The sequence below is a fragment of the Hemicordylus capensis genome, chromosome 1, assembly GCF_027244095.1.
Source record: "Hemicordylus capensis ecotype Gifberg chromosome 1, rHemCap1.1.pri, whole genome shotgun sequence".
Lineage (NCBI taxonomy): Eukaryota > Metazoa > Chordata > Lepidosauria > Squamata > Cordylidae > Hemicordylus > Hemicordylus capensis.
Window position 1 is genome coordinate 102,028,437 of NC_069657.1, and position 25,566 is coordinate 102,054,002.

The 25,566-nt window shown below is 42.4% G+C and overlaps 1 protein-coding gene across 7 annotated transcripts in view; it reads left to right on the forward strand.

Annotated features, from left to right (window-relative positions):
- Positions 1–25,566, forward strand: part of NELL1 (neural EGFL like 1) — a 768,366-nt gene that overhangs the window by 191,956 nt on the left and 550,844 nt on the right. For all 7 annotated transcript variants that reach the window (XM_053266636.1, XM_053266637.1, XM_053266634.1 and 4 more), the window contains exon 5: positions 21,046–21,142. In XM_053266636.1, coding sequence (XP_053122611.1) covers positions 21,046–21,142 — 97 coding nt within the window. The remainder of the gene's footprint in view (positions 1–21,045; positions 21,143–25,566) is intronic.

Consider the following 25,566-nt stretch of genomic DNA (forward strand, 5'->3'; position numbering starts at 1 on the left):
CTCTAGTGAAAGAAAGTTCAAAACCATATGAATAATTCAACTACAAAAAATTGAAGTGATTTTTTAAAACAACAACACTAAACTCTATCTGTAAACACTATTAAAAAAGCAATCATCTTGGTATTAACACATTTTTATTTGGGATGAAGATAGACAAGTGGTTGAAGCAAGCCATATTCTTCCAGCAGCCCAAGTGGTTCTGAAATTCTGAGCTTGGCAGTATATTTTAAAAAACTTTTTAGCACTTTTCTAAAACAACAACAACCACTTCCAAGGGGCAAACAAAAGAATTAAAATCAATCTAAAACACATGATCATATAACAATGGCAAAGCTGATTATATAAATTCGGCCCACAAAGCAACAGGGAAAAAAGCAAAAATTCCATTGAACCAGCACAATGATCAAAATATGATCAAACCTAGCTGTTACTGACACAAAAAGCCTCTTGGAATAACCATTTTTAAAAAATCATATGAAAAATTAACTGTGACGAGGCCAGGCAGGCCTCTTTCCAAGTGCTATGACTATCCCTTGGGTAGTCACCCAATGGGGAAAAACAAAGCAGGACCTAAGATTTTGAACATTGTTCTCTGGAAGTATTGTTTGGGATAAGGCAGTCCATAAGGTATCCTCTTCACAGGCCATTTAGGCTTTAATTGTGAAAACCAGTATTTTCTGAAGGCAGTAAATTACTAATTTACCTAAGTAAATCCTAAGGTAAAATACCAGCTAGTGTTGTATAACAGTAATATGAAACGATTTCACTGTTTTGCTCAGAATGTTTGTTTTTAAAAAAAAGTTTTTAGTCTTGGATATTTCACAAGTGCACATGAGCCAATGCAGGTATTTTTCGTGTGGATTCATGATTGGTATATTGGATTTTCTCCTCTGATAGGGCAGAAGGTAGTGCATCATGTGAACATGAGCAGTATAATTAGTGTGCCATAGCAACACTACTGAATTAATCAGATAAAAGGAAAGAACCACAGCAGGTTGAAGATGATTGTTCACAAATGGATATACTCCGGTTGCTATTGCGTGAAAGTTGCTTCCTTTGCCCTTTCCCTGAAAAATACAGAACCAACATACATTGAACACATTATTTTTCTCGCTTAATTAAAATTAACTTCTAAGAGTCCTGTAGCCAAAACTCCTCACAGTGTGTTATGTCCACACACTACTTTGAAGCTGCCGTCCTGGACTAAACTATTTCCACTCAATTATTATAAAAATTAGAGGGAACACTGGCATGAACCATCCAAAGTTAAGCAGTCGGAGTCCTAGTGACTTCAAGGGGAGAGATTTAAGTACATGCTTATGTTTGATATTGTGTCAATAGTTCAAAGATATTCATTGTTTTTTCAGTGGGGTCTGCAGACTTCTTGCACGTGGAGAGGGCTTGTTACACAAGGGGGCAGTTTCCCTGACTGTAGCAGCAGGGGGAGAAATAAAGTATGTGGGGGCAGGAGGAGGAGGAGGAGGGGAGTGAGAGTGCAGGCCAGGGCAGTGGTGGCAGCAACAGCTGTGGTGTGATGGGAGGGGGAGAGCTTGATCTCCTCCTCCTTCTCCATCATGTGCTTTCTCTCTCTCTCTCTTATTGATGTTTCCACCACTGCACTGACCTGTTCTTTCTCTCTTGCTCCTGTCAGGGCAGGAGGAAAGTGAGAGAGCATGGGCCAGTGTGGCAGCAGTGTGGTGTTGAGGGAGAGAGAGAATGCTTGCTATTCTCCTCCTTTCTCTCTTGCTTCCGCTGCCACCACTGCACTAGCCTACACTTAATTGTTTGCTCCCCTCAAGGGAAGTAATAGAGAGTGTGCAGGGCACTGCAGTGGTGGTGGGGGGGAGAGAAGGCACATAGGAGAGGCAGGAAGAGGAGGGGGGAAGCAAGAGGAGAGCACAGTCTAGTTTGGTGGGAGGGGCAGGGAGAGTGAGAGTGTGCACAGGATGGCCGAGGGGAAAGGAGTGGGCTGCCATTGGGGACTGTGTGGGTCATGCAACAAAGAGAAGTACATTAGGGTCTTAATATGGCGGTCTTGTGCTCCAGATTAAATATATCTAGATCACTGTCACTCTTATACTGAATCGTGCAATAATGGCCAATCATACATTTCTATTTGAAATCATGTACTTATTTTTAAAATTTCAACCTTTTAAACCTTAGAAACTGGAAGAAATTTAGAGCATACAAATATAAAACACATAGTTTCCCAAAAAAGTATTTTCATACTAAATCCAGTTAGTCAGCTATATGAGCCATGTTGATTTATTAAAATATATTGATAATTAGTGAGATTTTATAATCAATGGTTTCTTCATATTGAAGTTCATAGACTGCTTTAGATGTTCAATATATGGGACTGGTCATAGGAACATAGGAAGCTGCCATATACTGAGTCAGACCATTGGTCTATCTAGTTCAGTATTGTTTTCACAAACTGGCAGAGGTTTCTCCAAGGTTGCAGGCAGGAATCTCTCTCAGCCCTATCTTGGAGAAGCCAGGGAGGGAACTTGAAACCAAGTCTTCAAGGTAAGACTTACACTCAAAAATAAATACGACCACTTTTCAATCCCCAAGGCAACACACAGAGCTGGTTTGCAATGCATGTTCAACACTTGAGGACTGCAATGTCAAGTGGTGCTGCATATCTGAATTGTCCAAGACATAAAACCACAGACAATTACTGTTAATATCACCCCATTAAAAAAAACTATTCAGTCAAGTCTACTCATATTCCCAGTTGCCTGGAAGCTAGTTAAGGGATGCCAAGGGATATACTTATGTCCGTGAACTTCACATGTGAGTTAAAAGTAAAGTGTGCCGTCGAGTCGGCGTCGACTCCTGGCAACCACAGAGCCCCGTGGTGGTCCCCGGTAGAATACAGTCTGCACACTTCTGTATAGTATTCAAAGTGGAACGTTTACTTCTCTTCTGACAGGAAGATATAAAAGATGTCCCTACCACTGGAGCTTGCATATTTAACCTTGGGAAAAACTGAGAAGTTCAACCTTCTAAAGACACAGTATGTGGGAATCTGGAAGTGTTCCCTATATGTTCTGAACATTTGAATGTGATATTCAGTTGTCATATTCAAAATAGTATCGTGTAGTTTTGAGTTTTGGATATTTCTAACTAGATATTACATTGCTTAACGCTCACAGAGAAAAATAAAAAATTCTAGATTTTTCATTTTAAGGAACAGCTTTCAGAATCAAAGTTGCTTTTCAACGAAGCTACTTTCCTTTTAAAATATATATAATTATGCGTTAGTTTAAAAAATGAATAAGAATTCCTTGTTAAACATCATTCTTCGTATTCTCATTCATTTAATGCAATTAAGCGCAGAATACTATTGAAAGCTTTTTTTCAGGCAATAAACTACAGGATAACAAACTCAGACTGAATCCAGATAAGTCTGAGGTACTCATTGTGCGAAGTCGCAACTCGAGAGACAATTTTGATCTGCCTGTTCTGGATGGGGTCACACTTCCCCAGAAGGAACAGGTATGCAGACTAGAGGTGCTTCTGGATCCAAGTCTCTCCTTGGTGTCCCAGGTTGAGACAGCGGCCAGAAGTGCCTTCTATCAGCTTTGGCTGATACGCCAGCTACATCCATTTCTTGAGTTAGATGACCTCAAAACAGTGTTACATCTGCTGGTAACCTCCACACTGGATTACTGCAATGCGCTCTATGTGGGGCTGCCCTTGTACGTAGTCCGGAAACTGCAGTTGGTGCAGAATGGCTGGTCTCTGGGTCATCCAGGGAGAAGAGACCATATTACTCCCATATTGAAGGAGTTACACTGGCTGCCGATATGTTTCTGGGCAAAATACAAGGTGTTGGTCATAACCTATAAAGCCCTAAACAGCTTGGGCCCTGGGTTTTTAAGAGAACGTCTTCTTCATTATGAACCCCACTGCCCATTGAGATCATCAGGAGAGGTCTGTCTGCATTTGCCACCGGCTTGTCAGGTGGCTGCTCAGGGACGGGCCTTCTCTGTTGCTGCCCCGAGGCTTTGGAATGCGCTCCCTTGTGAAGTAAGAGCCTCCCCATCTCTGACATCTTTTAAAAAGTCTCTAAAGATGCATTTCTTCACCCAGACTTTTATCTGATATTGTTTTGATTATTTTAATGTTGTTTTTAGAATATCGTTTTAAAATTTTAAATTGTGTTTTAAATTTCTTGCTTTGAAATGTTTTGTTTTTGTTTTTAATTAATGTTTTACTTTTAATCTTGTTGTAAACTGCCCAGAGACGTAAGTTTTGGGTGGTGTAGAAATATGATAAATAAATAAATAAAATAAGTTCATATTCTGTACACATGTCCATACAAGCGCTGCACCCTTCGTTCTGCAACAAGAAAAACTGACTTATTTGGCATGAATATTCTATGTAAATTAGGCAGATTTTCCTGTATTTTTTCTTTTAGTCATGAGGAGGAACATGAATTATTGCAGGGTTCAGAATCATCATACACTAAGACAGCTTTTTCTATCTCTTTGTGGATTTCATTATTTTGGCATATATTGTCCACATGTGATCGAGCCAGAGGAGAGTCTGATTACACCATAGAATCTGCACACCACAGCAAATTCTCTGTACTTTTTGTGTCACAGAAAACATGAGTCCTACTTAGTATCAAAGAATAATTTTTCTGTTAATCGTATATAACAATATGGTCATTTGTGTCAATGTGATATCTAGGGATGTGCGAGCCGGCTCGAGGTTGAAGAAAACCTGCTGGTCTGGTCTGGGGTCAGTTCGTTTTTTTTTAAAAAAGCGGACCTACTGCCATTGCAGGACTTTGGGAGTGCTGCTGCAGCTGCTTGGGAGGGTAACTCCTGAGATTCCCCTCCCACTCTCTCCGGCCTCTCCCCTGGCCATTTTCAGACCCTTTTGGCCTGTTATGGGGCTCTGTATGCTGGCAGTGGCCATTTTGGAAGCCACTGTGCATGCACACTGGCCATCTGCATTGCTGACCCAGCCACACAGATGGCCCGTGCGCATGCGTGGTGGCCTCTACCACCAGTGCAGAAAAGTGTGTAACAGGCAAAAAATGGACAGGAGGAGGCTGGTGGGGGGAAGGGGAACCTAAGGAACCCCACCACACACACATAGCAGCACCCCCAAAGCCCCGCAATGGCAGTAAGTCTGCCGGAACTGGACTGTACCAGTTCGGTTCAAAGCTGGTTCTACTTGAACTGTACCCGGTTTTCCTGTTTTGTGCACACCCCTAGTGATATCAAGGATATTTTAGCTTCTTTTGCTTGATTGTCACTTTCACTATCATACAGTTTGACATTTGTGGCTACCATTCTTTTAGTCCCATTGATTAAATCTACCTACCTACCTACCTACCTACCTACCTACCTACCTCTTTCCCCGCCTTTCATCTCCTAGTAACTTTCTCTTGCTTTATTCATTGAATTTCATCTCTTGAAGTAATTATCGAATGCTACCTGCCGTCTTGTACTCTTCTGCCCATAAAGCATATTTAAATGCCCAGCCATTCAATTAAAAACTTGTCCTTGGAACCAAATGCGAAAGAAATACAGTCCAAAGGGGTTAATATTTCTCTGTCTCTTCCCCAGTATATCTTCATATTCAAGGAAGATTGTCTAATACTTGTTTTTAGCTTGCTTGGAAGGATTTATTCTATTTGGAAAGGTTTTTATTAGGATGAAAATTGAATTTGAGCTGGAATTCTACAAGTATCCCACTGACAGGGCTTGACCATACACTAGGTGAACTAGGCAGTCACCTAGGGTGTCAAGTGGGTAGGGGTGCTGATGGTCTGGGTCATATGCTGCCTGTAAACTGAAATTATACTTTATTGGAGTGTGGGTACTTGTCTCCCACCCCACCGCTTAAAGCCGCAGCAACAAGGAGGATAAGGGCATTCAGAAGGGGCAAAGGGCACTGCCACATGCCCTCTTTGACCTCGTGGACACCCTTAATCCAAGTGAGTGGGTAAGTGAGTGAGCAAACAAGAGAGTGCTCACCATCCCTGTCGCCTTCCTATTTGCAGTCCTTACTGGTTGCCTCCGCTGGGCCTGCTGTAGAGCTGGCCTGTCACAGCACATTATAATGGGTAGCTGGTCTGCCGGGGTGCATTATAAAGATGTACCCATGTAGTGCGGCTACATCATTACAACGTGCCATGGCAGGCTGGTTTCCCCAGCAGCGGCTTACAATTTTGCTAGCTTTTGTTTGTAGACTCCAAGTCTGCCCCATATATGAGTGAATTAGGATAATTTCAGGGACTTTAGTGCACTATTGGTGTTTCTTTGCAAGTGCTAGTTCAAATCACATATGCCCACAAATTATAGCATTGCATTGGTGTTAGCCTTCTAATAGCTGATCTCAAGACATGGTGGAGCTTCAGAATGAAATAAAATTGTTGCGCAGGCTTCATTTTGAACTCTGTAGTTCTAAATTACTTAAAACAAAATATAAACCACAGTTAGTGGGAAAGGTACATGAAGTGAAGACAGGAGTATTTGATCTTCTATTCTGCAAGCATAAGAAGAAGTTATTGGAGTGGGAGAAGCTTATAATACATCTAAAAGTACACATATGATGCTTCTGTGTTGCTTGTGAATCGTCTTGTGAAAGAAGTGATATCTGCTTTCAGCCTTGACAGAGCGGATTGCCTGTTTCAGTGCAAGTGCTGTCAAATACAGAACGACAACCCTTCCTAGTGGGGAGCTTTGCAAGCCTCTATACCTTGGTCCCAACTTCAGGATGTATGTAATAGCATTTCGTTCCCAACTTCAGGATGTTTATGTCATTTGATTCATATTTTGTTGATTTTTTTAAAAAATAAGTACTATTATTAATATAGTACTATATAGGGCTGTGCAATGTAGGATAAAGGTGTGCATCAACCAATTTTTGCAGTTCAGTTCAAATTCAAACGGAACTGCCAGTCCGTGAAATGGTTCAGTTGAACCCACTGGCTGATCCATTCCATTCGATAGAACTGGTTCGGCAGATCAAGGGGCTATGCTTGTAAAGAGGAATCTGGTGAGCAAAGGGGAATCCTGGCTTTAAAAAGCTTCTAACGGGTGGCTGGCAGGGTGTGGGCATGGGCAAAAGGTCACCTTAAAAAGTAGAGGTAAGGTGCTTACTAGTTTGGTGCCCCCCCCAACAGTGTGCCCATACAGCAGCAGCAGTGCAGTTCCAAAACTGACATGGCCTTGGCACATCCGTGGAGGCCGTGTGCCACACTACTGGGGGGAGCGCCAGACTTTTAGAGGTGCCCTCTTGCCGCCCCCACCTGGGCCATCCACCCTTTAGAAGCCCTTTAATGCCAGGATTCCCCTTTGCTTGTAAAGGGAATCCTCACTGGATTCTCCTTTATAAGTGTAGCCCCTTGAACCACTGAACCGCTCCACTGTGGACTGGGCTTGGTTCGATTGCAAAACGATCAGCCCCTTCTGGAGGATGGTCTGGTCTGGGATCAAACCATCAAACTAACCCACTTTGTGGTGGACCAGTTCACGATCGAACGGTTCATGCACACCCCGATGTTGGACCAATAGTTTAAGAAATGGCCCCATATTGGCCATTTTGGATGGTGTCAGAGATATTCTGGATTCAAAATATAAAAGCCTATTTTGGATTTGAGTTATCCAGTACTGTTTGGGAAATTTCGGAGCTCCAAATGCTGGCAGAAGCCCACATTCTCCCCCTACCCTCCGCGATCACAGCTGGAGGGGAAAAACCCATCTTCTGGCATCCATCTTATTTGTTTGTTATTTCTCTGTGTAAACTGCCCTGAGCCAATTTTGGAAGGGCGGTATAGAAATCTAATAAATAATATCCTCCTGCCTGCCTACCCATGCATTTATTTCTTAATTTTTAAATTTTTTAGTTTGTGGTTTTACTTAAAATTTTAAAAAGAAAGCAGTAGATTCTCAGATGCTACATCAGTTCCCCTGAGACTCTCGGATGCGATATAACTTTTCTTCTGTGAATCACTGTGACTAAAATTTATGGGTTACTTAAATATAATTAATTTAAAAAGAATGGATGGTTGGATTCTTTTTAAATTAAATATAGAGTCTGCCAATCCTTACCTACTTGTGGGGCAACTTTCAGAGCTCCCTTTCTAGCCATTTCCCCCCAGCCATTTTTAAAAAACTTTCCCCATAGACTTCTAAAGGAATTTTCACCTATCAAAAATGAATTCTGGATCTGATCCTGACATTTGGAAGCATGCAAAAGACCCAGAACCAACATCTGTGGTTCCAGTTCAGACCAGGTTGGATCTAATCTGGAATTTGTGATTGGATATAGCACAGGGTACTATGAATAATACTGATAACTAAGCACCATAACATACAGTTCTAAAAAACCACAAACAAACTCTCTTATTTTAATGATTATTTGAGGAGAATAAGTCAAATTTTGCTTTCATATTTGAAAGAGAGTATCTAGTCAAATGAGCAATGATACCATTAAATGTTATTGCAAACATTGTGAGTGATATCTGCTCTTTCTGGACCACATATATCCAATCTGCTCTTTCTGGACCTCAGGTTTAAACAGCAAGCTGTTTTCACAAAAGGTCAGGCTATTACAAAGTGTGAGAGAAATGCTGGAAATGTTAACAATTGTGTGTGTGTGTGTGTGTGTGTGTGGCGGGGGGGGGGATTGACATCCGGGATGTCTTTGTTTTTAACTATAAATTTTGTTTCTTAATTTGTAGGGATGCAAATATAGTTTAATACATTTATTTATTATATCCATATACTGCAATAATCAAACCTCAAGATAAGTTTACAACACACATAAACAGCTAAAAGCAATTAAAACAATTAAAAAGCAATTAAAGATAAACAAAAAGCCTGATCAAATAAATGTTTCAAGGCCTTCTTAAAGGCCACCACATATGTTAATACTCTTATCTCAACAAAGAGCACATTGCAGTGACTACAGTGAAGTTCCTGCTAGAAAGTCAGTGACAACTGCAGGTAGATCTCCCCATGATGTGAATGGGGCTCGTTCCTGGGTCCACTTAACCAATCAGTCAGACACAAGGATTGGGAATTATTAATTGAGGTTTATTGCTACTGCAGTCAGCAATCAATAGGCTAACGCTCTCAAACCGATTACAGTTTGGTTACAGGTGCATCTTACATTTATACAGACAATCTAATGATGCTGACACCCTAGACACAGTATACGTGGCAATAAAATGGTGGTCTAAGTATCTAGTACGCATGCGAATGATTCATTGTTCATCTGGTGATTACTCCTTATTTGGTTATATCCTGTTTTCTGGCCTGGGAAGCTTAGCTGTCTTAGCAAGTTTCATAGATACATTTTAGCTGGAGAGAGATAATGATGCCAATCATGAGAGGCAGTGGTGTCCCTGAGATGGGCTGCGGTTACTTTAAGTTAGAATGAGGTATTCTGGGCAAATATGGAGTTTCTTCGGTTTTCTAAACACATCACCCAGATGACCTTAATGGTCAGTGAGGATCATATAGAAGTAAGTGTTGTTTTCGTTAACCAGGCCCAAGCCATTTTTCACTTTAAAGGTAGTCAACAGCACTTTGTATTCTGCCCAGAAACATATTAGCAGCAAGTACAGTAATTTTGAGACAGGAACAGTGTAATCTCTCTGAGTTACTCCAGAGTCCAACCTTGCTGCTATGTGTTGTACTTCTTGAAGTTTGCAGACTACATTCGAAGGCAGCCATTCGTATAGCACATTGTGTTAGTCAAGCCTAGAGGTCACCAGCTTGTATACCACTGTTTGTATACCACTATTTTAAGATCATTCTCCTCTAGAAATATCTAGCAGTTGGAGGACAACTGGCCTTTTTAAACTCCAGCACAGCACACCTCCAGTGGTTGCTGCTGGTGTCTACCTTTATGTTTTTGTTTTTAAGATTGTGAGCCTGTTGGGGACATAGAAACATTATATTTATTTTCTCTGTGTAAACCACTTTGAAAACTTTGGTTGAAAGTGATGTATAAATATGTGTCATAGTAGCAGTAGAAGAAGAAATGGCTGCTTCACCCATTTCTAAAAATGTTGCTCCTGATCGCTGCTTTGTTCTGAGGTACTAAAGAGAGACTGGAATCCAGAACAACGCCCAAACTGTGTACCTGTTCTTTCTGGGGGAGTGCAACCCACCCAGACAGGGTGATCCTAGAATTCCTAGAATTATGGCCCTCCACAATGGGAACTTCCATCTTGTTGAGATTCAGCTTCGCTTATCCAGCCCATTACCACTCCTAGGTAGGCATTTAGTGAAGCTGTACCCTTACCGCCAGAAGAAGCTGACATGGAGAAATAGATTTGGGTGTTATCAACATACGGATAGTACCTGCACCAAATATTCTGATGATCTCTCCCAGCAGTTTAAAGTAAATTATAAAAAGCATTGATGATGTTGGAGTCCTGAAGGATCCCATAAATAGCTCCTTTTTTTGACAAGAACTGTGTTCATCTGGATTCTGACTGAGAAATAGAATAGCACAGCAGTATCATCTATATTCCTAATTCTCCCAGAAGATCCAAAAGCATACAATGGTGCATAAAAACAAACAAACCCTGAGAGATCCAATAGTCACACTTCCTCTAATTTTAAACATTTGAACTATTGAAATCTCTCTCTCTCTCTCTCTATCTCTCTATCTATCTATTCTAAATGTTTCTTGATTTTAATAAATAATAATAATAAACCGATAATAAAACTTTATTTGTTAGTCTCCCTATAACAAATTGTTCTCTGAGCACAGCACAGCATTAAAACATAAAATAAAAATACATAACACATTAAATCTTAACAGACCAAAAGGGGTGGAAAGAAAATACAATATACAATATAAAGCAATTTAAAAACTTTCAAAATCAGTTTAAAAGTCAAATTTAAACCTCGAGTGATCAAAAAGGTCTTTGCCTGGTGTCTAAAAGAACAAAGAGATGAAGCCAGGTGAAACTCACTGGGGAGGCTATTTCATAAATAGGTTGCAACTACTGAAAAGGCCCTCTCCCTAGTAGCCACCCACCTCACCTCATTTGGCAGGGGCACTTGAAGGAGCACTTCCAAAGAAGATATTAAGGTCTGGGTCGGGATATATGGGCAAGGCGCTCTCTCAGGTAACCTGGTCCCGAGCCATTTAGGGCTTTACAAGTTAAAACCAGCATTTTGAATTGGGCCCGGAATTGGGAGCTCACAAATTACTGGCATAATATGCTCAAAATGTCCAATCCCAGTTGTTAATCTTGCAGCCCTATTCTGTACCAGCTACAGTTTATGTACCATTTTCAAAGGTAGCTTCTTGTACAATGCATTGCAGTAATCTAAGCAAGAGGTTACTAGAGCATGAGTAACTGTGGTTAGGCTATCTCTATCCAGGTAAGGTTGCAGGTGGCGTATCAGGCAAAGGTGATAAAAGGTGCTCCGAGCCACAGAGGCCACTTGAGCATTTAGTGACAGTGCTGAGTTGATGAGCACCCCCAGATTTTAATTTTTTTATTCTATGTATTTTATTTTAATGTAAACTGCCCTGAGCGAGTTCAGGAAGGGCTGTATATACATTGAATGAATGGATACATAAATAAGATGTCACTGCATAAGAATGACCCTACTGGATCACGCCCAAAGCCTATCTAGCCTAGCAACCTGTTTGCCACAATTTGGATCATGCCCAAAGCCTATCTAGTCTAGCAACCAGATTGCCACAATGCCTCCCTCCTGCTGATGCCTCCCCTGCGACTGGTATTCTGAGGCATCCTCCCTCTGAACCTGGAAGTAATCTATAGTCATCAGGTCTAGTAGCCTTTGATACTAGACTGTCTTCCATGAATTTATCTAAGCACCTTTTAAAGCCATCCAAGCTGATGGCCACCACATCCTGTGGGAGAAAACTTTGCACGACATCTGTCCAGTTTGGTGGACAAAGTGCTGTTAGGATTTTTAATGGGAATTGTTCCTTTAAATCAAAAGCTTCCTCTTGGAAGGTTCAGTCATTGCTACCTTAGTCAGCATGACTGAGGGACTGTCCCTTTATTTAGTCTGCTTCAATCCTGTGCAGGCAAGGTATTAAATTTCTGGTTTAGTTCCACTTTTTGTTTGCATTTCTTTTCACTATAATGAAATATTTATAAACTTATAATAAAATGTTTAATACTACAGCTGTGCTGTCCAGAGGAGCCATAGAGTTGCCTGAACCTGAAAGTAGGGAACTTTTCAATAATCCTAAGGAAGTACCCTTCCTGAATGAAACTTACTTGAGAGTAGACTTTTAGAATGATTTTGGCCATAGGGAAGAGCATTGCTAACATTACACTATATTAAAAATTCCTTGAAAGCTCCTTTTTAATTCCAGTACTATATAAGGAATGTCTTGCAGAACTAAAATGTGAAGCAGCCATATTCATCATAGTTTAATGTCAGGACTTCCCCTTCCCTCTACACAGGCCAAAATAAAGGAAGAAAATTCAAATTACCAATACATCATTATTTATATGGAATAAGCTACAAAAAGCCTTTTATGTTTAATCTGAACAGTAGCCTGAAGGAGAAGGTAGATGGATGCTTCAGAAATGTAATTAGGCCAGAATGGCATGGAAAAAAAATGAAGAGTCCTCTGCCACTTACCACCTACCTTTTGAATAGGACTTTCTGAAAGGATGCCAGGGAAGGAGGGGTTGATACCTTCTTCCATAAAGGGCAAAACCTTTGTTACATGTTTAACAGAGCCTGAGATAAACCATTTGGGTCTGTGTCTCATTTGTCTTCCTTACATTGTACTATTGAGCTCCAGCAGAATGCTTGTCGATTTGTATGCTTTACATTGAAAAATTCATTCTTCTTATGCCATTGAAGACAGATATTGTGCAGTCCCTTTAGAGTCTCTTACTAATCCAGATAAATAAAAATCCAATACCTCCTCATAAGTAGTGTTGTGGAGAGCAGTACCTGCCTTTGTTTTAAGCTTAGGGACATTTAGTTGTTAACAAAGATAGCATTCTTCTTGGAATATTGGCCAATATTTTGAAATTTTGAGGTCACCCTTGTCATGAATAAAAATATATGCGACATAAATTTGAAAAGAAATCTCTAATGCAGTGAAAACATTTATCTAATGCAATGAATGAAATCTCTAATGCAGTGAAAAAATCTCAAAACATTAGTTCAGTGGTTTACATTTCCAATGAACATGTCAAAGGCCTTATTTACTCGGTTAAAGTAGTATTTAACTACCAGATGCCCTGGTGGGAACATGGAATAGGGAACTCACCAGGGCAGTAGATATTATTGCTCCTAAGTGTTCCTCCAGACCTGCTTCTAAGATGGCCCCCTGGTACACGGAGGAGTTGCGGGGGATGAAGCGGCTTGGTAGGCGAATGGAACGCAAGTGGAGGAGAACTCGGCTCGAATCTGACAGGATGCAACATAGAACCCATTTGAAGACCTATGCAATGGCAGTGCATGCGGCAAAAACGCGTTTTTGGTCGGCGCGCATTGCATCTGCCGGTTCACGTACAGCAGAGTTGTCCCGGGTGGTGAGGAGTATAATCTCTGCTCCTTCTGCCTCAAATCAGTTCCCAGAGATACTCTGCTGTGACGTCTTTAGTGGGTTCTTTGCAAATAAAATCTCCTGTATTCGGGCCAACTTGGAGTCCCCTATTTCTGCAGGGTCTGTGAGGGAGGTATCCAGCAATCCCTCTTGCAGTGTTAGGTTGGATCAGTTTCAATCTGTGACTCCTGATGACGTAGACAAGCTGCTTGGAGTGGTACAGCCTACCACTTGTTCTCTGGATCCTTGCCCGACCTGGCTGCTTCAATCTAACAGATAGATTGTTGGAGATGGCCTAGTTAATATCATAAATGCATCGCTGGGGGAGGGTAGGGTGCCTCCTTATTTGAAGGAGGCAATAGTTAGACCTCTTCTTAAGAAGCCTACCCTGGATCCCTCAGCGATGGATAGTTATAGGCCAATCTCCAATCTTCCCTGGCTGGGCAAGGTAATCGAGAGGGTGGTGGCTAACCAGCTCCAGGCGGTTTTTGAGGAAACTGATTATCTAGACCCATTTCAAACTGGCTTTAGAATGGGCTATGGGGTTGAGACAGCCTTGGTCGGCCTGATTGATGACCTTTACCGGGGAATTGACAGAGGGAGTGTAACTCTGTTGGTCCTCTTGGATCTCTCAGAGGCGTTCGATACCATCGACCATGGTATCCTTCTGGGTCGCCTGGAGGAGTTCGGAATAGGGGGCACTGCTTTGCAGTGGTTCCGTTCCTATCTCTCGGGTAGATCACAGATGGTGGAGCTTGGTGACAGTCGCTCCTCTAAACAGGGCTCCATTCTGTCACCAATGCTTTTCAACATCTACATGAAACCGCTAGGTGAGGTCATCAGGAGATTTGGTGCTGGGTGTTATCAGTATGCTGATGACACCCAAATCTACTTCTCCTTTTCATCTTCAGGAAATGGCACTCACTCTTTAAATGCCTGCCTAGAGGCAGTAATGGGCTGGATGAGGGAGAACAAATTGAAGCTGAATCCAAACAAGACGGCGGTGCTCATTGTGGGGGCTCAGAATCTGAGGAGTGAGTTAGATCTCCCTGTTCTGGATGGGGTTACACTCCCCCAGAAGGAGCAGGTGCACAGCTTGGGAGTACTCCTGGACCCAGGCCTCACCCTAGTTTCTCAGGTGGAGGCCATGGCCAGGAGTGCTTTCTATCAGCTTCGGCTGATTCGACAGTTGCGTCCATTCCTTGAGGAGGATGACCTCAAAACAGTGGTGCACCATCTGGTAACCTCCCGGCTTGACTATTGCAATGCGCTCTACGTGGGGCTGCCTTTGTACGTAGATCGGAAACTTCAATTAGTTCAGAATGTGGAAGCCAGATTGGTCGCTGGGGTAACCCGGAGAGACCATATTACGCCTATTTTGAAACAATTGCACTGGCTGCCGATATGTTTCCGGGCAAAATACAAAGTGCTGGTGATTACCTTTAAAGCCCTGAACGGCTTAGGCCCGAGTTACCTTAGAGAGCGCCTTCTTCTGCGTGATCCCCACTGCACATTAAGGTCATCGGAGGAGGTTCGTCTCCAGTTACCACCAGCTCGTCTGGTGGCGACTCAGAGGCGGGCCTTCTCTATAGCTGCTCCGGGGCTGTGGAATGCGCTCCCTGCGGAAATCCATAATTTGAATTCTTTATTAGCCTTCAGGAGAGCCCTTAAAACGTATTTGTTTGGCCTGGCTTTCCAGGGTTTTTAAATTCTAACCCGATTTTGGGGTTTTTAATTATTGGAATTATTTAATTGCTGTTTTAAAATGTTTTTAAATTGTTGATCATTGTTATATTGTTTTTAATTTGTTTTAGCTTTTTATTGATTTAGTGGTTTGTTTTAATTGTAAACCGCCCTGAGCCATTTTGGAAGGGCGGTATATCAATCAATCAATCAATCAATCAAATAAATAAATAAATTTATTTGATTTAAGAGATTTGGTTGTGAGTTTGTTGCTGAAGAAACGAGGTGCTTATGCTTTTAAAATACTATAGCAATTAGAAGTACTTCCACAATTTCAATGATATTCAGAGAATAGGCTTGGGGAATGGCAACTTGTTTTCCTGCTCAGAGGGTAAGTTAGTTCAAGGGAAAATGTGACAGGTTATTACATAGCAATTAAAAAACGCACCTCACTGCAGCAGTGTTCCCTCTAACAGGGATTCCCAGATGTTGTTGAGTACAACTCCCAGAACCCCCAAGCAAAAACCATTGTAGCTAGGGATTCTGGCAGTTGTAGTCAACAACATCTTGGAATCCCAGTGTTCTGCACTGCAGGATCAGTGATTCCAACTTTGAATGCGTCCTTAGGTCTCAGTATTCTGAGGAATTACAATGCAGCTAAGTAGTTGTTCCCTATAATTACATGACTAACTCTTTCGAGCCCACTTAATGTTCTTAAGCCATAACTTTAAATGAAAATATTCTCTCTTTTTGTCCATTTTTTTAAAAAAGCAGTCCCCTCAGTTACGATTTTGCTGCAAGAAAGTAGTGGTTGCCGGGGTGGGGGAAGGGGAGAAGAGTGTGGAGAGAGCTGAGAAAGAGGGAGAACTAGAGGAGCAGATGCTCTGCGCCTGGGCCAGCTAATTCACATTATTTTATATAGTCCACATCTTTATACAATTGTATACACTAATTAAACATGAAAGGAGTCGATGTATTCTGTATTTATATATTTCATTTTTTGGTAGATATTCATTCTTTTGACTTTATTAATGTTTTATTATAACATTTTTGTTCTGATAGAAGACAACGTTTTTAGACTGGTTCAATTTCTCCATGAAAATGTGGCTGTAGGCACCCTCCTGTCTCTTCCAGGAAAGGGCAGGACTTTCTTCATGGAACTACCCAGACTGTGAAATTTTAAATGATACCCACATAACATTTGTTCAGCCCCTTCCATGTTTATATTCTACAATTCAGTTCAGACAACAACTTTTTTGTTAGCACACCATTTGGTCTCTCTGCAGTGTCGTCATTGCATCATCTAACCCACAGGTGTGCTTCTCAAATGCTCTGATGGGCTGGAACCAACCATGTTAAAAATCTATATATTTAATTCTCCTAGAAAAAAAGGTGGTGGGTGGGCTGGCTGGAGGCACAGATGCTCAAATGCCAAGGCCTTTCCTTTCCCTAAATCGCTGTTGCTTTCAGGCTGCAATCCTAAGCATGCTTACTGGGGAGTAAGCCTTACTGGGTATACTGTGGAATATATTTCCAAGTAAATGTGCATAGGATGGTGTTTTAAGTCATCTTCTGGAGAGGACAGAAGGTGGGCCCACCTTGGAGAAGAGGGAAAGAGTAATCCTCAGGTGAACTCTTCCTATGCCTGACTGATGCTGCAGCAGCACCTAGCGAACTCGCAAACTGGCCCATTGCTGCCACATGCATCTCATCTGGTCTCAAGGGGCCAATGGCAATGAGCTGCTGCTATGCATCAATAGGGCAAACCAAGACCATCTCATGGCTCCTACTGTTGCTGCAGGATATTCCCTGGGGTCAGCAAAAAAAAGCCCCATGGACTGGATCCAGCCAACAGGCCTTGAGTTGTGCAGGCCTAATCTAACCCCTTCTGTGATGAATCAATGACGTCTTTGAAGGCAGGCCAAATGTTGTGGAATGGCATGGAATTTCACAGTCTGGGTGCTCCCATGGAGAATGTCCTTCTCCCCATTGGTGGCGGCCCATGTCAGATTTTTGTGGTGGGTTGGGGCCACCCCTGCTCTCACTTGCTGCTCTCTCAGCTTCCTTAGGCCCTTCCACCTTTTACTAGCTGTGGCATTTTATGATGATGACATGGCCCTGTTCCTAGCTAAATTACTTACCAGTAATTTAGTAACTTTTCCCACTTCCAACTGCCTTGTCAACTCTCAGGCCTCGGGGAGCAGCTCCAACTACCCACAGAACTTGGCCTCGCTCCTCTGCAATTCCAGGTCAGTTCAGAATAAGACTGAAATTGTCCATGACTTGATCGTGGATGAGGGAGCTGACCTGATATGTATAACCGAGACCTGGCTGGGGGAGGTAAGTGGTCCAGTGTGGGCTCAGCTTTTCACAACAGGCTACTCTGTTGTGGAGCAGGCTAGGGGAAGTGGGCGGGGGTTGGGGGGTTGAGTGGCTGTGGTCCATAAGAATACCATCTCCCTTACCAGGGCGCCTGTGAGACAGCTGACATATTGAGTGCATATTTTTGAGGCTGGGTACCAGGGATAGATTGGGGATTCTCTTGGTGTTCCGTCCACCCCGCTGCCCAACTGACTCCCTAACTGAGCTGACGGAGCTGGTCGCAGACTTGGTGTTGGAGTCTCCTAGACTTTTGGTGCTGGGGAACTTCGGTATCTACTTTGGGACTGGCTTGTCTGGTGCGGCTCAGGAGTTCATAGCGGCCATGACAACTATGGGTCTATCCCAATTAGTTTCTGAACCAGCTCATGTTGCTGGCCACACACTCAATTTAGTCTTTTTTTCGGATTGGGGGGAGGGCGTGTTCCATGGGTGGAGGATCCGGTGGTTTCCCTTTTGTCATGGACAGATAACTACCTGGTTAAGGTTGGTTTCACAGCCACAATCCACCCTTTCAGGGTGGTGGACCTATTAGAATTGTCAGTCCAAAAAGGCTGCTGGACCCAGCAAGATTTCAAAAAGCCTTGGAGGGTTTTGATGTAGGTGCGGCTGGTGATTCTGTTGATGCCCTATTGGAAAACTGGAACAGGGAACTCAACATGGCAGTAGACATGATTGCTCCTTATGGTCCCTTCCAGTCTGCTTCTAAAATGGTCTCTTGATATACTGAGGAGTTGCAGGGGCTGAAGCGGCTGGGTAGGCAACTGGAATGCAAGTGGAGGAGAACTCAGCTTGAATCTGACAGGATGCAGCACAGGACCCATTTAAAGGCTTATGTGTGTGCTGCAAAAAAAAAAAAAAAAGATTTTGGTCTGTGCACATTGAATCCGCAGGTTCGCGTTTGGCAGAGCTATCCCGGGTTATGAGGAGTTTAATTTCTGCTCCTTCTGCCTTAAATCAGTCCCTGGAAACATTCTGTTGTGACTCTTTTAATGGGTTATTTGCAGACAAAATCTCCTGTATTCAGGCCGACTTGGACTCCACTACTTCTGCAGGGTCTATGAAGGAGCTGTCCAGCAATCCTGTTGCAGTATTAGGTTGGATCATTTTCAATCTGGGACTCCTGAGGATGTGGACAAGCTGTTTGGGGCAGTGCAACCTACCACTTGTTCTCTGGATCCTTGCCCATCTTGGTTGCTTCTATCTAGCAGGGAGATTGTTGGAGGTGGCCTGGTTAATATCTTAAATGCATTGCTGAGGTAGGGGAGGGTGCCTCCTTGTTTGAAGGAGGCAATGGTTAGACCACTTCTTAAGAAGCCTTCCTTGGACCCCTTAGCGATGGATAGTTATAAGCCAGTCTCCAATCTCCCTTGGTTGGGCAAGGTGATTGAGAGGGTGGTGGCCAACGAGCTCCGGGCGGTTTTGGAGGAAACTAATTATCTAGATGGTGGAGCTTGGTGACAGCTGCTCCTTAAAATGGGAGCTGTTATATGGAGTTCCTTATTCTCTTACAAATGCTTTTTAATATTTACATGAAACTGCTGCGGGAGGTTATCAGGAGATTTGGTGTGCTGGATGGGGTTGCACTCCCTTGGAAGGAATAGGTACACAGCTTGGGAGTACTCCTAGACCCAGGCCTCACCCTCGTATCTAAGGTGGAGGCTATGGCCAGGAGTACTTTCTATCAGCTTTGGCTGATTCGACAGCTGCAGCCATTCCTTGAAGAGGATGACCTCAAAACAGTGGTGCATCAGCTGGTAACTTCCAGGCTTGACTACTGCAATGTGCTCTATGTGGGGCTGCCTTTGTACATAGTTCAGAAACGTCAGTTAGTTCAAAATACAGCAGCCAGATTGGTCTCTGGGGCAATCTGGAGAGACGATATTATGCCCGTTTTGCAACAGCTTCTCTGGCTACCGATATGTTTCTGGGCAAAATACAAAGTGCTGGTTATTACCTTTAAAGCCCTGAATGGCTTAGGTCTGGGTTATCTTAGAGAGCGCCCTCTTCGGTACTATCCCCACTGCACATTATGGTCATCTGAGGAGGTCCGTCTTCAGTTGCCACCAATACGTCTGTGTCAGCTCAGAGGCTCCTGGGCTGTGGAATGCACTCCTGGCATCTGAGTCTGTAATCTCCGTTCATTACTGGCCTTCAGGAGAGCCCTTAAGACCTATCTGTTTGGCCTGACCTTCCATGGTTTTTAAACTGTTTTTAAACCATAAAGATTTGGACTGGTTTTAAAAACTGTTTTAATTGTTTTAATAATGGTTATATGTTTTTACAGTTTTTGATTTTAACAGTTAATTGATTTTAGTGTTGTTTTTAATGTAAACCACCCTAAGCCATTTTTGGAAGGGTGGTATAGAAATCAAACAAACAAATCTATACTGTGCGACAGCCAGCAAAGAACACAGTCAGCTGTGGTTATTGTGGTTGTCAGGGCTACGGAGACCGGAAGTGAGTGGGGGGCGGGTGATGAATAGTGGGATGAGCAGGACACCCCACAGCAAATGAGGTCTCTGGTCTTCCCTCTCCCCTCGTGCGATTTGGGGAGCCTCCTTAGCAACCCCCTCTCCTTTTAGGCCCTGGACAACTCCTGTTTATGGACCCCAACCACTCTCTTATAGATCTGCCACTGCCACCCTTCCCAGCTACATATTTCTGCCAGAGGAAGGGTACTCAGAAAGGCATCTCAATACTTCTGGATGTTTGCTGCTGTTCAACTTTGTTTTGTATTGTGTTGATTTTATTGTACTTTGGTTTTATTAAACCACACTGAGCATGGCTTAGCAAAATCACAGACAGATTTTGAATGGAAAGGTGAAATATAAATTGTTTAAATAAATAAATTGTAATTAGGAAAAGGAAGCAGAGTGTGGATGAATGAAGATTTTACTTCATTCTGTTGCTTTGTTCTTGCCATTTCCACTACATACCTATTTTCTCCACTTGTAAATATAATAACTATTCTTCGCTGCTCTTCTTGGTATTTCAGAATTCTCAAGATAAGACACTGTGTTGAGTATTTTGTATTGCAATTGTTATCCTTTAACACTTACTCTTTCAGAAATAGCTTTTCCTTAACATCTTTGAATATCTTGTACAATAGCGCTTATGACCTTATTTTTCTTACATGAACATGTACATTGTGAGATATCTCATCTTAAATGAGATCTTCTTATTGCCATATATCATCATGATCTGTAATCCTCCACTGATATCTGTATTTTATCTGTATCTGAACATCTGATTTTCACTCCCAACTTTCAATTGTAAAATTAGAAATGGGAGATATATGTTTACATATTACCTTGGATTGCAGCTTATTTATATATTTTATTTCACAAATGAAAACTATATTTAAAGTATTCTATAATTTTAATCAAAATGAAAACAACCCTTTTTTTTGTCTAATAGAAGCGCTTTTTTCTACAGGATTTATGAGCGTGTTATCGATCCTCCAGAAACTAATTTGACTCCTGGAAGCAATTTGTGGTTTGGTCAACGTAAAAGGAAACATGGCTTCTTTAAGGTAAGCTTACAGCAAAGGGTAGACAATATGTAAATCATTCTCTGCCTCTTAAAATACCCATTCATTGGCATTTCATAGAAAGACTGGCACTTCATTGGTGTGTGTGTGTCCAATCAAGGCAGTCTAAATAGCCTTCTCAGAAACCAGTTTGAAAAGGGTCCAGATAATGCTTCCTCCAAACCTGCCTGTAGCTGAGTAGCCAACGCCCTTTGTCACCTTTTCCAACCAGAAGCTAGTCCCTAATTGCTCATCTCTGTAAGTGTTAATGTGTTGACTTGACCTAAAGCAACAGAACATATTGTGCATGGCTTACTTATATAAGGCATCTGGCACGAATGCTCTGTAAGTACCTTTGGCAGTACACCTGCTCTCTGCTCTTGAGATATTCATGGCTGGGTTATATGGGGTTGATCTGTGGCAAACTGCTATGTACATGGTCTTGCTTTTGGGCAAAGGCATTGATGGATTTGGTCTTATTGAGATCTGTAAATACAGGAACATCCTTTGTGAAGTAGTCCATATGCTAGTAGTAATACCTGCATTTTGTTGAGATTAACATGTTTTGCCCTTAGATAACTGACACCACTCGGATTGCTTGTGGAATATTTAATAACTAAGATGGTTGGTGACACTATTCGGGCATGGTGGTAATAGTGATGATGTAAGTGGCTTTGAGCAAACAAGACAGAAGAGCAAAACACAATATTAACCAGCAAGAATATTACAATAGGTTTTAATATGCTGTAGATAATTTTCATGCCTCTTCCCCCCCCCCCTTTGATTGAAGGTGGAGGAATGATTCCTTACCTGGACTTGATTTCTCTGCCTAAGAGCTGAGCTGTCACTGTGTAGTGAAATTGATAGCATTATTTTATTCTACAGCTGTTAGGTTTTTTAACCTCAGCTGCTTCCTGTAATTCTGCAGATGGTAAACATATGTTTATGGGCACACAGTAAAAAGAAAACAGAAAGTTGTAAAAAAAAAAAAAAGGAGTTGTATTGGTTTTGCCCATCTTTTAAGTCTTATTTGATACAGACAGCCAGAGAGTTTAGGGACTGAGGGATATTATGCACTTATATATTAATATTTCTATGCATTAAATTTTTTGGAAACAGCAGGGTAGCTAATGATATGATAATGGGCTGCCAGTTTTTATTGATCATAATGAAAGTCGACAAGTGCCTTTCTTTGCTCTATGGATGCCTGAATATTTTACTGTCTGCAGAACAGAAATACATAATTGGTTGTGGTTTTTTTAAAGCTTGCTTGTGAGTTTCAGAAACCTTACTTTTTTGTTGTTACTCACTGCAAAAGCTTATGATATTGGTACTTTGTAAGCAGCACACATCCATTGTCCCTATATTTACATGCTCAGCAGGACTCCCTTTTTCTTTTCAAAGCAATTTGTTTCAGTGTTTTAGCATACAAAAACTCTATTTTCCTCAATGTAAACAGAGATCTACAGGGAAATAAGAGTGTTAAAAAAAGAATTAGTATTTTTCTTTTGTATCTGCAGTGGAATTGTGCTAGACATTGTATCTTAAAAGCTTTGAATAGTATTATGAACATTGCACTAATAATAGTTATTTCAAATCTATTAGGAATGTAATTGTATAATTTGCTAATATGTTTCCCAGTGTATCTTCTGCTTTTGTTCTTAAGGGGAAAAAATCCTCTAAAAATGGTAGCATTAATGCATACTTGGAGATATAATGTACTCTTGCCCTTTCACATGTTGTGGGAAATCTTATGCAAAGAGACTATGACCTTTTATTATTAAGGGTCAAATTCAGATTTTTTTCCTTATGCTGATTAGCTCCTTGTGGAATTTTATTGGTAGTTTTATCTGCTTTTTGTTGAAAAGAAAAAGGTCTGGTTTTGTAAAGGGTAATTATACACAGTTCCTAATATATGGCAGAGCTCTTCTGCCATCAGACTTGGATCTTCCACAAGACTCAGTAAATTTTTTCCAGATTATAGTACAGTAGGACCTTGTTATTTGCCGAACTGCTATTTGCGGTTCTACATATCCACGGGGTGTCTAATAGATATGCTTTCCCATTATCTGTGGATTTTTTAAAAAATTGTCAACCACCCAGATATGTGAGTTCTGGGTGGCATGTAAATTTGTCAAATAAATAAATAATAAACATGAAAGAGTTAAAACTGACATATCGGAGATTTCTAGAGGGCAGGAAGTGACTGTGGGGGGTCTCTTCCAGCCACCATTTTGTCTAAAAGAGCCCAGCAGGAGGAGCTGTTTTGTGGCACATTTCAAGAAAGAGGACTTCGCCCCATGCTTTTTTGAGGTTTTCAGAGGCATATTTATTTATTTATTTATTAATTACATTTCTATACTGCCCCAAAGCAAAGTCTCGGGGCGGTTCACAATAATAAAACAATACAAAAGCACAAAATATTAAAATCAATTAAAACTCCAAAAAGCTGCCTAAAAACAAAAACAATTTACAATATTTAAAATTACAAAAGCTAAAAGGCCTGGTTAAAAAGACGAGTCTACAAAGATCTTTTAAAAACTGCTAGAGATGGGGAGAGTCTTATGTCAGCGGGAAGTGCATTCCAAAGTCTCGGAGCGACAACTGAGAAGGTCCGTCCCTGAGAGGCTACCAAACGACTTGAAGATAGCCACAGTTGGGCCTCCCCTGATGAATGCAATGGACGATGGGGATCGTGCAGAAAAAGTCACTCTCTTAAATACCGTGGGCCTAAGCTGTTTAGGGCTTTATAGGTTATAAACAACACTTTGTATTTTGCCCAGAAACCTATTGGCAGCCAGTGTAACTCCTGTAATATAGGAGTAATATGGTCTCTTCGAGATGACCCGGAGACCAGCCTGGCTGCCACGTTCTGTACTACTTGTAGTTTCCAGATTACATACAAAGGCAGCCCCACATAGAGCGCATTGCAGTAATCAAGTCTGGAGTTTACCAGCATGAATCCAGAAGCACTCCAAATCTGTGTACCTGTTCCTTCTGAGGACGTGTGACCCCATCTAGAACAGGCAGGTCAATATTGTTTCCCGAGTAATGACCCTGCACAACAAGTACTTCAATCTTGTCTGGATTCAGTCTCAATTTGTTATCCCTCATCCAGCCCATTACTGTCTCCAGGCAGGCATTCAGGGAGGATATGTCTTCTCCTGATGAAGTTGACCTGGAGAAATAGATTTGGGTGTCATCAGTGTACTGATAGCATCCAGCACCAAATCCCCAGATGATCTCTCCCAGCAGTTTCATGTAGATGTTAAAAAGCATTGGAGACAATATGGAGGCCTGAGGGACCCCATACAAAAGCTCAAGTTTTGAAGAGCAACAGTCTCCAAGCGACACCATCTGGAATCTGCCCAAGAGAGAGGAGTGGAACCACTGCAAAGCAATGCCTCCTACACCCGACTCCCTCAGATGTTCCATTTAATCATTTTGAGGGGATTCCTGTACATAAGCACATCCTCATAGAGCATGCCACAGTATGTTTTGTAGCTGGTTTTTCCCCCTGGCCATTTCCCCCCCCCCAGTTTTGCCTTTTTTTCGTTGTTTTCTCTCCATCTGGAACCTAACCACCCTTTTCCTATTGCTTTAATGCCTCATTACTCATAGTTCTGTTGTTCGTGGTAGTAGGCGAGGAATGGAACCTCCGCAAGTAATAAGGTTCTCCTGTAGTTGGAAGAGGGGGGTGTTGGTCTGTGCAGAATTTTTCCTCAAGGTGGATGGTGAAGTGTGTGAAGAACAAACAGATTGAAGAAAGCATCTGATCTGAGTTTGTTTCTTCTTCCACACTCTAACTTCATGAATAATTCATCTAGAAGATTTGAAAAACACAGCATTGTATGTGTGTTGACCATTCATATTTCAGAATAGAACTTATGTCTGAGTACTAAGTACAACTAACTGATCCCACACAGAGCATCTGTGCGGTAGTAAACTTCCCCAAGCCTTCCGACCCACTCCGTCTGGTCCCCCCCAAGCCTTCCGACCCACTCCGGTCCCCCCCAAGCCTTCCGACCCACTCCGGTCCCCCCCAAGCCTTCCGACCCACTCCGGTCCCCCCCAAGCCTTCCGACCCACTCCGGTCCCCCCCAAGCCTTCTGACCCACTCCGTCCGGTCCCCCCCAAGCCTTCCGACCCACTCCGTCTGGTCCCCCCCAAGCCTTCCGACCCACTCCGTCCGGTCCCCCCCAAGCCTTCCGACCCACTCCGTCCGGTCCCCCCCAAGCCTTCCGACCCACTCCGTCCGGTCCCCCCCAAGCCTTCCGACCCACTCCGTCCAGTCCGACCCATTCCGTCCGGTCCCCCCCAAGCCTTCCGACCCACTCCATCCGGTCCCCCCCAAGCCTTCCGACCCACTCCGTCCGGTCCCCCCCAAGCCTTCCGACCCACTCCATCCGGTCCCCCCCAAGCCTTCC